Genomic DNA, 17,880 nt, shown 5'->3' with positions numbered 1-17,880 from the left:
AACCTGAGGGATGTCCACAGAACAAGGATGCGGGGCCTTAGCACTCCAGAACACTGTGGTTCTGGTTCCACAAAACAGGCATAGAAACCACACACTGAATAACCAGAGCAGTCCTGGAATGACAGTCCCATAACCTGTGTCTTCAGTCACTGCACCTCCTCCAGACCATTCCCTGCTTGCCTTTTCCTTCAGAAGCATCCACCTCTTCACTGGCCTGCCCAGGGGACTCTGAAGTGCCAGTGGCCCTCCCTTGTAATCTCCCAATAAACATTTTTTTCCTGGCAAAAGCAGATGCCTCTCTCATTGGTATTTATTTCTTGCCAACTACTCACCACTTGAGGACTCTATAAAAAGCCACTTGAAAGTCAGGCTTTATGATGGCTTGACTCTAGATGGGCAGATGGCTAGCCCGACACCCTGGACCCACGGGTGACGCAGAGCAGCTGTCAGGAAGGAGAGCGACGCTGCTGCGATGCCAGACACTCCCTCCCTTTTATGGTTTCTGTATTCCTCTCATGCCTTGGCTTCTCTTCTTCCAGAGCTGTTGATATCCAAGTCTGATTTAGGAAGCATGACCTAGGGACAGCAAAGGGGCTCTGAAACAGTTAAAAAGAAAATCTCAGTAGGATCCTTGGATCTAGTGCTCTGTGATTGATCCTGGGTTGTTGTGGTTCAGATAACCTCAGGGGTACTCTGTGAAGGAACTCCCTGCCTTTCCCTGCCATACCCAAGATGTCTTTTTCTTTTTTATGTATATTTTCATTATCAGCCTTGGCTTCCAGTCGCTGACCGAGAAGATCCATCAACTCTTCATGGGCTTCTCATAGCAATCTAACCTGTGTCTGACGAATTCCTATGCTATAGATGCTGGGTGGTACAGCAGGGAGAGATAGTTACAGGCATCTCCAAATCACAAATCACTCCCGTTTTTTTTTTTTTTTTAAAAAAGGCATAGAGTTGGACTAGCGAGAAGGACTATTACCCTAGGACACAGAACTTCAGCTCCCGAACAGCTGTTGATGGGAACAAGTATCTGAATATTGAAAGAAACAAGCTTGGGGCTGAGGAGAGGGGTATTTATCAAGAAAGGGCGCCTTCCTTCAACTGTAAGGAAGATCCACAGAAATGACTTTATCAAACCCCAGAGGACCCTGAGGACAATTTACAACCTACGCTCGTGAACCAGGATCTTGTGACCTGACACGATCGAGTGGTTCAAACTGCATCTTTGCCACAGTGTCTGCCCCATTCAAAATGCTCATCAGAAATGCACAGGGCGCCAATTTCTCACAAGCTCCCCAGTGGTTGTCATTTTCTGTCTGTCTGAAGCAACGGTCACCAGAATGGGCCTGAGTGGTTTCCATTTGCATGTTCTTGACGACAAAGGACCCTAAGTGTCTTTTTTAATGGCCATATACCTTCTTTAGAGAACTGCCAGTTGGAGTCTTATCCATTTTAAAGATTCTTCTCTTGTTTGGTTTTAGGAGATCAAAATAAATTCTGGACCATATTTCCCATCACATATATGAACCGTAGGTATTTCCCCCAGTTTCTGAACTCCTTGATTTATTCACTCCCCCGTTCTGGGGCTTGGACCCTGAGCTGAGGCCCTTACATGTCAGGCCAGTACTTGTTCACCAAGTTGTATCTCCAGACCGTGTTTATTTTCTTGACGGAGTTCCGCAATTATTTTATTTATTTTATTTCATGTCTGTGGGCGTATGTGCATGCACATATGTAAATGTATCACTTTTGTGCAACGCTCGTGGAACCAGAAAAGGGCTTTGGATTCCCTGGAACTGGAACTACTGAGGGTTGTAAGCCATCATGTAGGTGCTGGGGACTGATCCTGGGTCCCCCACAAGAGCAGTAAGTGGCCTGACTGCTGAGCCATCCCTCCCAGCCCTCAATCGAGTTTCTGAAGCACAGTTTTAGCTTGCAGAAAGTTTATTCAATTTTTCTGTTGGCTGCCTGAGCTTTTAGGGCCAAACCCAGATTCACAAAGATTTCCTTCTATGTTTTCTTCTACAAGTTTTATAGTTCTGATTCTGATGTTTTGGACTTTGATCCTTTGAGAAATCAAAAATAACTGATCTGTTTTGTGTATCTGTGTGTGTAAGAGAGCGCTCCTGTACCGTGTGTATGCAGAAGTCAGAGGGCAATCTATAGCAGTTGATACTTTCCTTCCACCATGTGAATCCAGGGATGGAATTCATTTTGTCAGGCTCGGCAGCAAGCACCTTTACCACTGAGTCATCTCACCAGTTCCCTTTTAGGGTTTTGCATTTAGGCCTACCTGCTTTCTTGATTTTAGTGCAGCATCAAACTCTGATTTGAGACCAATTTTGGACTTCTAACTTGTAGAACTTTAAAGAAAAAAATTTTAGTTTTTTTTTTTAAGTCATTAACTTTGTGGTGATTTTTAGTGACAATTTCGGAGTTTTGGTTTCTTAAAAAAAGAACACAGAAATATTATGAGAATATGTTTTTGTTTTAATCCCAGGTGTGGGTTGAGGGGGGCTGCTCCAGATGGTCCAAAGTAGCTGGTTATGGTTTGCATCTTGCTCTAGCAGAGGCGTGATTTTGACAGCTGTAGGTATTTCTATGATTGTGTGGTGTTTGGAATTCTGGGTGCTTTTCAGGGGATATAAATGCTAGGGCCCCAAGAGGCCTGGTGGTTGTTGGTGGCTGTCAGTGAGTTGTTCCTTGGTTGCTGCTGACCGTAGCTTGTTAAGCAGTTGTGTTCAAAGAAGAAACAACAAGAAGCAATTAGATATCCTGATGGCAAAGACCAAACTTGCCCCAAGGAACTCAATGCCCAAGTCAGCAGGAAGTGTTCTAATGATGACATCGCCTCCTTTCCCTTCTATGCTTTTGTTCTCCATTTTTAGTGTTAGTGGCCTGAAAGGATGGAAGAAAAGGGGTGAAGAAAAAGGAAAGAAAGAAGGACCCACAAAGTAGCCAAAGACCAGCTACTGTAATTCATGGCAACAGCGACAAGAGATCGACACAGCTCTTACTTATTGAGCAACTGCTATGAGCTAGGTTAAATAGTAGGATGTTATTTCAATAAATGTTTATATCAGTGCTAGAAATTAAATCCATCTGACAGACAAGGACACTGAGGTTTAGAAACTTGCTTACTATCACATTTGGTTATTAGAACTAGGTTCCACCTATGATATACATAAGACTCTACCATAAAAGTATGAAGAATGGGATGTCTACATTCAAGCCAATGACATTCTTCAAGGTTATCCCATATGTCCCAAGGCTCCTCAATGGGTACATTCCAAACTAATTTTCTGTCAAGCCACTCTAAAGACAATAATGGGTCATGATTGATGTAAATTGATGCAATTATATAGTTTGCTTGCTTTTAATTAACTCGTCTACTATATTCTCAGATGCTCATTGGATGGCTTCACAAACAGTCAAGTTAATCCTCAAGCAGATAGGTTTGCTGTTCACAAACTGAGCATTAAATGCCTGAAACCCTCCCCCAAGACAGGAAGCTGTGCATGCCTTGAGCAGAGGTAACATCTATAACAAAGGGGTGCTGTGGTTGTGAACAAATCTTATTTGATCCCCACATTCAGACACATCTTAATATTGTAAATAAATGTGTTCTACAGTTCCCAAAACACTTACAAATAGCTGGAAAAAAAACCCACCCCATTTCCTGGTGTTCCATTGTCATCAACAGACATATGGAAAACAGCAGTTCTCAGTCTTGGGGTGCTTTGAAAAGTTGGGGGGCACATTTAAAAATGTTTGCAGAAGAACAGGTGAGTGACCCACTTGCCCCCTGAAAGGCTCCACTCCCTAGACCCAGTTCCCAAAGAAACATTCCACTGCCTTCCCACCCCCCCCCTCAACCTCCTCATAGGCTGCCCTGTGGTAAGACCCCTGCCACCAATTTCAGCAAAGACCAGTTGCTCAAGAGCAGGCCTGTCAGAAGGACAGGTGAGTAAGCTCCTGTCAACTGAACTGCTCCATGCCCTAGACATTGTTTCCCCAAGACCCATGAAACCTTTTGAGAGTTCAGTTTCTTCTCAAGCAGACTGATTCAGCCCAAGAGTGAAGAACCGGCCTGGCCCCAGGGGACTTGTAGAATCTTTACAGGTGAGGAGTTTCTACTGGTTCTGATGAAGCCCACTAACCAGAGCCATCAGTTTGATATTCTTGGACAGGACTTGTGAGCTGAGCTTTAGTTTCCCAAGAGGTAATGCAGAGATAACCATCTCATCTCCACCCATTTTGCACACTTGACAAGAAAAGCATGGAACACTGTGCTCATGGAAGCACTGTTGAGCGAGAATTTTCATTAGGATTATTAATAATTTTGATTATTATTAACTCAACACATGGCTTGGCTTCTTAAGGATAGAAAGGTACAGGTGTGTGTGTGTGTGTGTGTGTGTGTGTGTGTGTGTGTGTGTTTCCCTCAATGTCAGAGAACCCATCCAATGGTTCCACATTTGAAAGGTTCCACAATCCTCCAAGAGCTTCATACCCTATGCAGACTGTGGCCTGTATTTGGCCAAACCTCCATTTAGAACAATTCCTATCCATCTGTCTGTCTGTCTGTCCAGTCCATCCATCCATCCATCCATCCATCCATCCATCCATCCATCCATCCATCCATCCATATTTCATCTCACATTCTCATTTCCCTAGCACCAACACACAACTGTTTCTAGTCTGTCTATCTGCACATTTCTCAAGGTATCAGCCTGCTTGCAGTTCATCCATATTGAGTTTCCTCTGTGAGGATGATTTCCCTGGATGCTGAGATGTGCGTAGATTTGAGAGGAGCCCCTATGGAAGGATGTTTACCCAAAGTGCGTTTTGCCATAGTTATATCAGCAGAACCTCCCAGGAAAGGAATTTCTGATTCCAAACAACCCCACCTCATGTCGCAGGCTACCTTTCCCTCTGAGTAATGGGGTGAGCCTTTTGGGACTGTGATGAATCTGCCTCCTTTGAAGCCATCTAATGAAACTCTGGTTTCATCAACCTCTTGTACCCAGGAAGAGGCTGCTGTGACACAAGCCGAATGGAATAATTTTATGGGATGAGGGGGGACTCTTTGAAAGCAGTCTAAGTAGCATATTTTGAAGAAAAAATTAGCTTCAGCACCAGGAAAGAGAATTATGCTAATTCCCGAGCCCCCACCCACTGGTTAGGGTATAAAAAGACCATGAAGGAAGGAGAGACTCAAACCTCACCCAGATCTACCTGCAGCAGCTCACCGCTCCCATCACCTCTCCCAAAACCATGTCCTGCGAGTCTTGTCTGCCTGCCCTGAGCTGCCGCACCAGCTGCTCCTCCAGGCCCTGTGTGCCCCCCAGCTGCCATGGCTGCACCCTGCCCGGGGCTTGCAACATCCCCGCCAATGTGGGCAACTGCAATTGGTTCTGTGAGGGCTCCTTCAATGGCAATGAGAAGGAGACCATGCAGTTCCTGAATGACCGCCTGGCCTCCTACATAGAGAAGGTGAGGCAGCTGGAGAGAGATAATGCAGAGCTGGAAAGCAGGATCCAGGAGAGGAGCCAGCAGCAGGACCCCCTGGTGTGTCCCGCCTACCAGGCCTACTTCAGGACCATTGAGGAGCTGCAGCAGAAGGTGAGGGGGTAGTCTATCTCAGCCCAGCAGTAGCTGCCTTTTCCTAGCTGGGGAGACATGCTCAAGTTCAAGTGGATCTCACACTGGAAACATTGTTTCAGATTCTGTGTGCTAAGTCTGAGAACGCCAGGCTGGTGGTGAAGATCGACAATGCCTAGCTGGCCTCTGATGACTTCAGGACCAAGTATGTTAAACCTTATGAGTTGGGTGACTTCCAAACCTTGGTGGCTTGGTCATGGCTTGTTCATGGCTCTGTGGGTCTAATGTTGCCTGGAAGGGCAGGTGGAAGGAATGAAAGACATTTCTTCCTTTTTTTATGTGTCATCCTGAGTCTGGCTATAAAAAAAAAAAAAAAAAAAAAAAAAAACTTCAAATAGGCATTCATACTTTAGTCTTTCAGTTGATATGGTTGACGCTCCTGTATTGGAAGTGGTTGGGACCAGAGTATTTCTGGGTTTTGACTTTCCTTCTGAGTTGTGGGATATTTGAACATTCATAATGCGCTATCTTGGGGATGGGACCTGAGTCTAAGCACAAAACTCATTTCTTAAGGGGTTTTTACACCATAAACACAGCCTGCATGCCATTTTACACACTATTTGTCGTGCACCTGCATTGTGAATCTGCTCTGTCAATGAAGTCAGATGGGGCAGTTTGAACTACGGTGTTATGTCCCTCGAAGACTTTCAGATTTTTAAGTGCTTCAGAAATGGAATCTTCTGGTTAGTGATGTTCAATTATATATCAAGGTTTCTAGAAAGTTCTTTTTATAAAACCCCCAGATCTAGAGGTGGGAATAGATTGATTTGGTGTTACACTAATCAAGAACATTATGGGTGTCTGTGGGCATAAGTAAGTCAAGACCTTCCCAGCTGATCCACACATAGCAAGAAGAAAACAGAAGAGGAAACACGCATATGGATACAATCATGGAGTTCTTGGTCCAATACCACCCTGAGGAGATATTGGCTGATCCTCCCACCCTGTGTATGCAGGTACCAGACTGAGCTGTCCCTGCGGCAGCTGGTGGAGGCTGACATCAACAGCCTGCGCAGAATCCTGGATGAGCTGACCCTCTGCAAGTCTGACCTGGAGGCTCAGGTGGAGTCCCTGAGGGAGGAGCTGCTGTGTCTCAAGAAGAACCACGAGGAGGTATGAAGGAATATTTAAAAAGCAAGTTTCATAGTGACACCTTTAGCATTAAGAGAGGCTTCCCCAAATCAGGAGGCACCAGCTGTGAGAGTCCTTCCCTGAAGGACTTGAAGCTAAGGTCCCAGGAGGACCTTATCGCTGTGTCCTTATTGAGGAGTGAGGTGAGTTGTGGATGCTCCAGCACACAGGTGTGTGTAGGCAGCTGCTAGAGCATGGATGTCCATCCACGAGCCCCCCATCTCTGCTGGTTGCTACCAGTAGGTCCTGGAATTGATGGTGGAGATGGAGGGTAAGAAAGAAAATTAAAGAACTCATGGCTTCTCTCTTCAAGAACTTGCCGTCTAGTGTGGAGGGCAGCTATGAAGTCCTGATGATATAATGTCAGGCTGAGTGAAGTAAGAGTTGTGTGCTGTGCGTAGTAGGAGGAAGCCAGTCTTCCAGAGAGGAGCTGGGGAGCACTCCTCAGAGGCAAGAAAGAGATTTCAACCAACACTTAAGTGTTGCCATTTGAGGGTATAGGCTGTGCAAAGAAGTGGTAAGGTAAGGCATATTTACATACGACTAAGCATTTAGTACCCAGAGGACTGTGGTGGACCACAGGAGGATTTGTTTGTACTGAGGACCAGTGTTAGAAGGTTGTGAAGGTGCTTCGGTTTTTGTTTTAGAAACACGTGGCTGTGGTTCCTATTGGAGTTTTGTGGCCATGTGTGCACCTTTGGAATGATCAGGACATTTGTTCTTAGCCCCACTCCCATCCCTTTCTGGGTAGTGCTGTACTCACTTCCCTGTAGCAAGAAGAGAGATCTGTCTTCATAGGCTCATTCTTTTTCCTTCTTCCATTAGGAAGTCAACACCCTGCGCTGCCAGCTGGGAGACCGCCTCAACGTGGAGGTGGACGCTGCTCCCACTGTGGACCTGAACCGTGTGCTCAATGAGACCAGGTGCCAGTACGAGGCCCTGGTGGAAACCAACCGCCGGGAAGTGGAGGAATGGTTCACCACACAGGTGGGCACTGAGCTCATGGTCACTCAGGAACCGAGTCCCCCAGGACTGTAGGGCAGGGTCTGATCCTGTCCCTCCCCTTGCCTCTTGCAGACTGAGGAGCTGAACAAGCAGGTGGTGTCCAGCTCAGAGCAGCTGCAGTCCTGCCAGGCCGAGATCATTGAGCTGAGACGCACAGTCAATGCCCTGGAGATCGAGCTGCAGGCCCAGCACAACCTGGTGTGTAGTGTCCAGACCTGCTGCTGGGCAGTGTGGAGTGGGGAGGCAGAGTCACTGGGGTGTCCTTGGGGCCACACACACTCTCTCTCTCTTTATCTCTTGAAGCCGGTGACTTCTTTGGAAGGCCATGCAGGACCCTTAAGAGGGAACAGCTCTGTAACAGCCTTTGTCTTCTCCCCCACAGAGAAACTCTCTGGAGAACACCCTGACAGAGAGTGAGGCTCGCTACAGCTCCCAGCTATCCCAGGTGCAGTGCCTGATCACCAACGTGGAGTCCCAGCTTGGTGAGATCCGGGCTGACCTGGAGCGTCAGAACCAGGAGTACCAGGTGCTGCTGGACATCCGGTCTCGACTGGAGTGTGAGATCAACACATACAGGAGCCTGCTGGAGAGTGAGGATTGCAAGTGAGTACAGAATGGACTTTTGGGGTTGTATGCATGGTGGGCATATTAGACACGGAGACACACACATGGTGGCCATGGTTTAAACTACACAAATAGCGAGCAAACTGAAAACCTACAGCAATTTGTGTCAGTTCAGTAAATGGAGATGAACAAAAGCAGAGGGAATAGTTCCTGTCTCTGAAAGTTACCAATAGAGAAGTGAGGGGTGGGTAGAGAGATTGCCAGTCACAGTCTTACATGTTAGGTAAGGCGGATCTTGCTAAGCTCCGTGAGAGCACAACCATATGAGACAACAGTTTTCCTAAAAGCACAATTGTCCAGTTCTGCACAAGGCATTGTGGGTAAGAGCGAAGGTTTGTAGGTTGTTCCTGTAAGTACAAAATACTGTGTGTGCCTTAGGGTTCTCTGACTTCTCCTCTCCAATCCATTGTTAACCTTTGTGTCTCCCCAGCCTCCCCTGCAACCCATGTGCCACCACCAATGCTAGAGGCGGCTGCTGTGGACCTTGTGGCAGCTCTCGTTGCTCTTAAGTGAACTGATCCCCTTTGAAGATGTCAATGAAGCCATTTAGTTCAAACTCAGGAACAGTCCCCAGGCCCCTCCTTTGCAAGGACTTCCATTGCCATTAAGAAACATCATCATGACAACTGTGATTTTTAGACCAGGACATGCTTTCCAGAACCAGCAAGCAAGTTCCTGACCAACTCCTTCAGTCGAAGGTTGAGTCTCTTTGCTGCACAGGTGTCACATGTCTGCAACCGGAGGTTGGCATAGAGGGCGTTTCCTGTACAAGTCTCCATTTCCTGCCTTCCTTTCTTCTCTGGTGTTCTCTGGAATGCGAGGAGACAACTTCATTTACCTCCCAATAAACTTTATTTCTCTGGCATAGTAAAGGTGTTTCTCATTCATATTCATACTTTGTAAAATATTCATGACTGTCCCATAAAAATACCTCGAACTAGCAGGGTGGTTACATGGATCAAATGGCTGACCTAGCTATTAGGCTCAAAGGGAAACCTTGAGGGGCAGGGAGAGGTGCTCTCCGTATGGGTGGACTCTCACCAAGGGCGGGCCGTGCTGAAAAACTTGGCCATGAACACCCAAGCCCATTTTTGTTGTGGCTTCAGGGCCCTTGACTGTTCTGAGGCTCCCCTATCCCTCAAGTTTCTCAAATTGTCATCCACAATAGGCATCCTGCTCTTAAAGTATGTGAACCCATCTGCCTTGGCTTTGTAACCCATCTGCTCCTTTTGTTTAGGGGTTTCTTTGAAGGTCCCCTTTTCCTTCAGATTCCCTCCCCCACCACAGTGTCCATGGTGGATCTCTCTCGTTCTCTTTTACTTCAAGCTATCTCTCTTGATTAAAGTCTTGAAGCCTTTCTCCAGAGGTTAGAGGGAAGTCTCTCTCTCTCACTCTGAAGGGTAACTGAGTTTCCCTTCCTCTCCATCAAAGCTGTTCGCTGTTTTCTATCCTTATTGTTATAACAAGTCTTGGTTCCAGTTCCATGTTGTCAGTTACTCATGAAAACGTTTCGTCTCATGTCTCTCCACTCCACCAAGTGTTGCAGGATATTTGCTCACAATGAACCTTGAGATTATATTATTCATTGAAAATCCCTGTTTCTGTTCATGGCATGGCTCAGGCTTTAGCACACACCTTTAATCCCCCTGTCTGGAACACAGACACATCCTTAGTACACATCTTTAATCCCAAACAACGGAGGTGAAGTTGCTTTGTAGAGGGAAGCACCCATGTTTGAAAGTGCTGTCTAATTGAGTGGCAGACAAAGGGACGAATCAGAGAAAGATCGGACAGAATAGGATATGCCCATGAGAAGAGAGAGGAAGGGGAAGCTACTTAAGAGAGCAGTACAGAGAGAGAGAAAAGGAAGGAGAGAGAGAGAAGGAAGCAGTTATACCAGGATAGTTGTACAGAGGCAGTTTGCAGAGAGAAAACAAGCTAGACACAGGTAAAGAACGAAAGAGCCAATGAATGAGAAGGACAATTCAATCAGCTGAATCAAAGTTAGTTTGACAACCAAGCCTGACGGGACTAATTGGTAAGCAGGTTTGTTTTGTTATCGACTTGTTATGCCTAAGAAATTGCCTTTGTTTTAGATTTCAAATTGTTTATTTGTCCAAAGGTAAATGAAAGTATTTTAATTTCGTAAGGACATGTATTTGAAAGAGTTAAGTAAAATTTTGCTAGAGGAGGCTTACACTAAAAAACAAACAAACCCCCATATGAACAACAATGCCAAGCAACCAGAGCTTCCAGGGACTAAGCCACTACATAAAGACTATACATGGACTGACCCTGGGCTCCAACCTCATAGGTAGCATTGAATATCCTAGTAAGAGCACCAGTGTAAGGGGAACCCCTGGGTCCTGCTAAGACTGAACCCCCAGTGAATGTGATTGTTGGGGGGAGGGCAGCAATGGGGGGAGGATGGGGAGGGGAACACCCATAGAGAAGGGGAGGGGGGATTAGGGGGATGTTTGCCCGTAAACCGGGAAAGGGAATAACACTCAAAATGTAAATAAGTAATACTCAAGTTAATAAAAACAAACAAACAAACAAACAACAACAACAAAACACAAAAAACCCAAAAAAACCCAAAAAACCCCCAAACAACAACACCCCCCAAAACAAAAAGCCCTCAAAAACAAAAAAAAACAAAAAAACAAAAACCAAAACACCACCCAAAGAAAAACAACAATAACCACCACTCATTCATTGCTCAGATCATCCCACTATGTCAAAGGGAAATTAACTAAACCAACAAGTCATATTGCTACCCATTATATTTATATTTGGCATTGCTCTAAGATACTGTCTTTTTCCTCTCTTCAAGGCAGTTTTGTTCTCCAAACCTTTCTCAAATCAACAATTTTTTTTAAAAAATTTCATTTCATTTCATTTCATGTGTTTGAGTATTTGGCCTCGTGTGGGCCTGTACACACACACACACACCACACCTATGCCCACTCGTGCCCACAGAAGCCAGAAGAGGCTATCAGATTCCCTGTAACTGAAGTTACAGACCTTTATGAGCTGCAAGGAACAGAACCCAGGTCCCCTGCAGAAGCATTAAGTGCTCTTAACTGCAGAACCCTCTCTCTAGGCCCAACAATTTCTTTTTGAAATTTACATCTTTAAAGGGACTTACTTGAGAATCACATCAAAACATCACAGACTTCACAGGGTAAGTCATGCAGAGTAATCAGTGGTAACACACATGTGTTGGTAACTTAAATTCTGAGTCATACCAACAACAATGGATAGAGCAGTGATGAATGGGAAAGTGTACATGTAGAAACAGGTCAAATCATGAGCTGTATACCTGTGGATATATATATATATTCCTGTACACAGATACCACTGTGGTTATTAATTTGTGTACCCAACTTTAAAAATGAAATCATTGTATTTCACCTTTCTCTTTCTTTAAGACAGGGTAGCCTGGAACTTGATCTGTGGATCATTCAGGGGCTTAAACTCAAAGAGATCTACATGCCTTTGCCTCCCTAGTACTGGCCCAAAAGCCTGCATCGTTATGCCCGGTATGAACTCTTCGTATTCCATAGCCTGTAATTCTAAGGAAGACCAGTCTTCACTGTCTCTCTCAACACACAATTCTCATGGCTTCGCCCCTTTGCCCCATCTTTGAATTTTTTAAAGCTGTCAAATCTCTAATTGCTATGTATCCAGTTATTATTTCATTTAATGCTTTCCAACTGACACAAATGCAACCAATTATCTATTGTTGTATGCCAAACATTATGTCAGAAAAACAGAAACCCTACAAACATACTCCATTCCTGACTCATAGCGATGTTTACAACCCGGACTGTGTGACACAAAGAGATGGACATTATTGACGAACAGCAAGATGGCTCAAGGGAGATAAAAATAAAGACTTACAAATATCAGAAGTGTGAGAGAATGATAAGAAAAGACTCAGAACAAGATAATGCCCGTTGGGTGCTTTGGAAACCTGTTCATTACATATAGAATTCATCTGCTGTCTTGTTGACTGCAGGCCCTTCAATTGCAAAAGAATCATCTTCTAATCAAAACAGAGTGTAAACTCCATTCTGTGAGTGGAATGAATAAGGAAGAGTTAAGCTAGTGAGGATTCACGATAAGATTATTAAAACTTTAGGTACCTCCCACAGTTCTGACTTCAATCAACTCTCCTTACATATTAGCATAATTCTGAAATAAAATTTGATGGCACATGTTTGGACAGATGGCAGTGTGTAGGTTCAAGAGGAGGGAAAGTTTTTCTAAGGATTACATTTGTCTGATAGGGAAATGAGGAATTGGGAGGAGTTTTTATAATTTGATGGTTTATTTTCTTCTAACTTAGAATGTAACAGAATTGTGGCAGTCAGGTGAAACTCCATGATAGTTTGGTAGATTGCAATAGACAGTGCTTTGAATGTTTATCTATGAGATTTTCTTGCAAGGGAAGCTGTCATGTGATATATCTGGCAGCTGCGGACAGGCTGGCTTGTAATGGGACCTGGAAGCTTGTATTGGGTTGCTGTATAAGGAAGACATTTTAGGAAGCTGCTGAGAGAAACCCAGGAACTGAGATGGGTGGGTTGGGGAGGGGATGCTGGAGTTTGGAGGACTCCTCTAGCATATGGAAAACTGATTGGAGGTGAGGAAAAATGAAGAAAAGATAGGAAGAAATCATACTGGTTGAACACTATTAGGGTTCTCTAGATAAGTTCACCAACAGGATCTCTAGAGAAATCAAATCACTAGATCTATCATTTATCTATCATCTATTTATCCATCTACCAATGCATGTATTAATCTTTTATTTAAGACAAATAGATATATAGAAAATATTATGGAGGATTGGCTCATATCATTATGGAGATTGAGAATTCTGTACTCTTTAAGCTGATGGCCCAGGAAAGGCAATTGTGTAGTTCCATCCTAAGCCCAAAGGCTTGGAAATCAAAAGAGATGATGGAACAGGTAACAAGGTTAGAAGGTATGAATGTCTGAGGTCAGGATTAGACTGGTGCCATAGCTCAAGAAAGAAGAGTGATTCCAACATTCTTACTATTTTTTTCTTTGAGCCCTCAGTTGTTTAGATGATGCCCATCTATATTGGTAAAAAATTATCTTCAATATAATTCCCCCTCCCAGAAACTCTTCATAAATCCATCCAGGAGTAGCCTTAATCAGTTATTTAGCATCCCTCACCCAAGTCAAGTTGACACATAAAATTATCATTACAAACTCCTACTGTGGGTCTAACATAATCTCCTCTTTTAAAAACTGGTTTGTTTATTTTATTTTATATGTTTGAATATTTAGCTTACATGCATATATAGGCAATGTGTATGTGTGTGTGTGTGTGTGTGTGTGTGTGTGTGTGTGTGTGTGTGTGGTATGTACCTGCTGTCCAGGGAGGTCAGAAGAGGATATTGGATCCCCTGGGATTGCAATTTTAGAAGGATGATTGTGAGTTGTCATGTGCATGCTAGAAAAAAAAATCCAGGTCCTTTGCAAGAGCAATAAGTGCTCTTAACCATTGACCCAACTCTCTAGACCCCTGGGTCTGAAGTTCTGGGGTTTCCTGAAATAAAACAATGCCGATATAGAGAGCTTCGAAAGAATGGCTGGATTTGTTTGAGAGATATTTAAGAGTTGTAGCTATAGATATAAGAGTTAAGACCACTGAAGGGAAGCAGATAGACTACAAAAAGAGTCTTGGGGACAACTGACAGAAATGACAGAGTTGACACGGTGTGCTTCAAAATCCCCAACATGAGGTTCATAGCTTGTTTTTCCAGATCTCTGAGGACACCTGGGTACAGCAATTGGAGAGGAAAATGGAGGAGCAGCTGAGGTGACATGGAAGCCAAAAGAAGTTAAGAGTTTCACTGAGGGGTATGGTCAACAGATCAAGAAAGAGGAGAGTTGGCTTGGAGATGAAAATAGGGTGTTCACTGGTGACTATGAAAAGATATAGTCTGTGGGATGCTGGGGAAGAAGCAGCATTCTCATAACTTCTTCAAGGTCACCTCAAATAATGAACCAGACAGTGGTTGTAATGCAAGGGTTTGCTGTACATTTGCACTCAAGCCTCTTTATTTGCTAAAAACCAAAACACAACAAAACCAGAAACAAACAAAAAACAAACCCAATCCTGTGTTAGCATTTGCTCTTTCCCTTGACATGTAGAGCATTCTACACATCAGATTTCAATCCATGCTCTGCGTGTTTCCTTAATCTCACCATCCCCAGGTAGAGTAAAACCATTGTTAGGGCTGATGTGATTGTTCAGCCGTGGTGAAGTGATCACCATGGAAGCCTGATGCCTCGAGTTGGACCTCTGGAATCCATGCAGAGGTAGAAGGGGAGAAATGGCTACTGAAATGTGTCTGACTTTGGCATGTTTGTGTGCTTACACTCATGCAGACCCATAATGACAATAAATATATACAATTTAAAAAATCATTAAGTTGCATTGTTTGGAACTGCTGCCCATTCTTCTATCCTAGGGTGAAGAGAAGCACGAGTGGACTTGGTGCTTCTCGACTAGGACCCCTTTTTAATATGAGAAATCTTGCTTGTCCAGTGATTCCATTCATGACCTTGAACTGCTCCCTGTGTACAGCCACATGTAATAAATCTGTGAGGAGCCCAATACAGTATCTAACATTCTCAAAAGAAATATGATATGTCCTGATGTGAATTTCAAACAGTAAATTCTGGCCACCATAAACATGACTTTGGGAAAGAGAAGGGAGGTTTCCTCTTGACTTTAAAGACAGGGAGGGTGTCTCCAGACAAAGACTTGCCCTGACTTCACTCTGTGGTTAAATACTACTTCTGAGTTTGTGTGTGATCTCTGACATGGAAATAGCCCTGGCTTCTGTAATGAATAGTGTCCTTAAACCTCAAATGTCGTTAGCTCACATCTTGAGACCAGAAGCCTCAGCCACAGCGTCTGACACAATGATACAGGTACCTATAAAACCTTTCTGGTTGTTGGGATTTCGTCTGCCCATCGCGCTTATTGAAGGATCATTGTCAAGAGACAGTATCATCATTTATATAAAGTTGAGAACACACAGTATAGACAGTAAATAGAATGGGTGAGAAGTACTTATTTCTAAGAATTCCTAGGAAACAAATATTTTTCTTTTCTTAACGGATCATCATCCTTTCAGCCACATATATAATACATAATATATAAAACATATAATATATCACAATACAGTATTTATATATTTACACATATATTTTCCACTCAGGAGTGTCTTTTTCTAATTCTACCGTATCCTTTTGAACATACAATAATCTTTTCCACAGATTATTATGCTCTGACCAAGGTGGAAACTATAGCAACAGTTAACCTTCATGGATGTATTTTCTCATTTACAACAAATGATTCCTTTTTTACTCATTAAAAAAAAGGAAGCATCTTCTGGAATTTTCTCTTTTGAGGCTCATGATGAAGAAAAAGAAAAGGATGGGAGAAATTAAATATCATAATAATTTCACATATGCTCTGGGTTGTGTGAGTTCATTCAGTTGGACTTAGATCAGCTTGCTGCTGCCTTTAAATACACTCGGTCCACATGTCACAGTAGAACCATTTTACAAGAAGAGGCAGGAAGGCGGACAGAGACTGTGAGTACCTAGCAACAGCCTGAAAAGACCACCCGTTCACTTAAAGCGTGTTTTCTTGGAGCTAGCCCTTCCTCGGAAATGACTTCCGGAATCACCGAGGAACGCGCACCTTATCGTTTTACAGTCGAGACTTGTTCCTGACCCATTAAACAAAGACTCAGTGTGGATGTTTTCCTTACTCAATAGGATTAGTTTCAAATAACATCTGGCTGGCCCCACAAATGTAAACAGCCTTAAAACATGTAGAATTGCCTTTCCTGAGAATAATGGAAAAGAGTATGGTCCCGGCACACATTTGAAGAATGGCCTGAGGGTAACCATGTGATAGGAGGTAGCATGATTTTCAACGAGGAGGAGGAGGAGGAGGAGGAGGAGGAGGAGGAGGAGGAGGAGGAGGAGAGGAGGAGGAGGACAAAAAAAAAGGGGAAGGAGGAGGATGGAGAGAGAGAAGGAGGGAGAGGAGAACATTAAGAAATACCTTTTGTATTTGGGATGCTGATCTATTAGATATGAAATCTCTGATTGAAAGCTCCACCTATAATAGCACGAAGGCAGAAGATGAGTTGGCTGAAATGTTCCGACAGCCATGAGATGTCACCTTATTGTGTGCAAATGTGTTGGCTTTGAGATTCTTGGGAGAGCTAGGCTGAGGGATTTCTACACTAGATTGACTAGGGTTTTTTCTTTCTTTCTTTTCGACTTCTAGTGGGAATAATGTGGTCTTGGTAAGTAAGTTTTCATTAGAATAGAAATGACTTGGATTCTTAAAAAAAGAAGAAGAATAGATTTGTTTCTTGGTTCATTCTGGTTGGGAAGGTGGGGCATGGGAGAAACACCGCCAGGCAAAGGCTGGGTTCAACTGAATTCAGTCAGCTTATCCATCTTATAGTAAAGGTCTTGGAAGGGACAGAGTGTCGTGGGACAGTGAGAATAGGACCACCGGAATTAGGGAAGTCTGCTTTCGATCTTTGTTCCATCCTGGTGTTCCTGTAGGATCTTGGGAAAACTCCAAGGCTACCTTACAAACTCTTAGAGGGTTCTGTGGTTCCCAAAGGAATTGACGGATATGAGGTATCTAGAGAACTCAGTGTCTGGTGCAAAGTGGGCACTCAGGCAAGTAGAAGCCGATTACAGCCAGGGTATATGCAGGCAAATACTGTATTACACTGTGTGTAATAACTACCCTCGAATTATCCCTATGTGGACACGATGGCACAGATGAAGCCCCAAAGACTCCCTGTAGGAAGAGGTTAACATCGTCTCTACCCACTTGGATGATATGATACTGAGCTGGATTGTGTTTTCTGATGTTGGCTTTTGGGATTCGCTACCAACCATTTGGGTTTCCAAGGAGATGCTCAGACAGTTTCCTCACAGACTCTTCACTAGGGATGAGCTGAACAAGGCACAGAGCTTTCCAAAGCTTAGGAGAAAGCAATCAGAAGCACTCCAGATCTGGGGCCAGAAGCCACTGTAACTTAATGGCCAGCGAACAAGTGCTACAGTTGGCAAAGTTGGTTACTTTGAAGCCAAACCATGAAGCTCTTTCTTCACTAACCAGCATGATTAGGCGAGGAGTCCTGACATAGCAGGAAGCCAAAGTAAAACATTTTATGAGCCAAAGGACTCATGCGAGGTGGCTAAATAACAAATGGGAAATTGGTAATGGGCGCAAAAGGAGGGTAATGTTTTACGTGGTCACCACACCCACCACTGACAGGATATAAAGCTCCAAAGAGGACCAGGTCTTCTACCAGACACAGGATATCAGGCCTAGAAGCTGACTCTTGTAAACCTGCTCCCTCCAGT

The 17,880-nt window shown here is 43.9% G+C and overlaps 1 protein-coding gene across 1 annotated transcript; it reads left to right on the top strand.

Moving 5' to 3' along the window:
* Positions 1 to 5,265: 5,265 nt before the first annotated feature.
* Positions 5,266 to 8,936, top strand: LOC116908996 (keratin, type I cuticular Ha4-like). The gene is given in 7 exon segments (XM_032912465.1): positions 5,266 to 5,628; positions 5,730 to 5,812; positions 6,624 to 6,780; positions 7,624 to 7,785; positions 7,876 to 8,001; positions 8,186 to 8,406; positions 8,858 to 8,936. Coding segments are annotated over 7 exon segments (1,176 nt in total). The 5' UTR covers positions 5,266 to 5,280.
* Positions 8,937 to 17,880: the final 8,944 nt, after the last annotated feature.

The sequence above is a fragment of the Rattus rattus genome, chromosome 9, assembly GCF_011064425.1.
Source record: "Rattus rattus isolate New Zealand chromosome 9, Rrattus_CSIRO_v1, whole genome shotgun sequence".
Lineage (NCBI taxonomy): Eukaryota > Metazoa > Chordata > Mammalia > Rodentia > Muridae > Rattus > Rattus rattus.
Note: the sequence above shows the minus strand (reverse complement) of the source record. Positions and strands in the feature narration are given on the sequence as shown.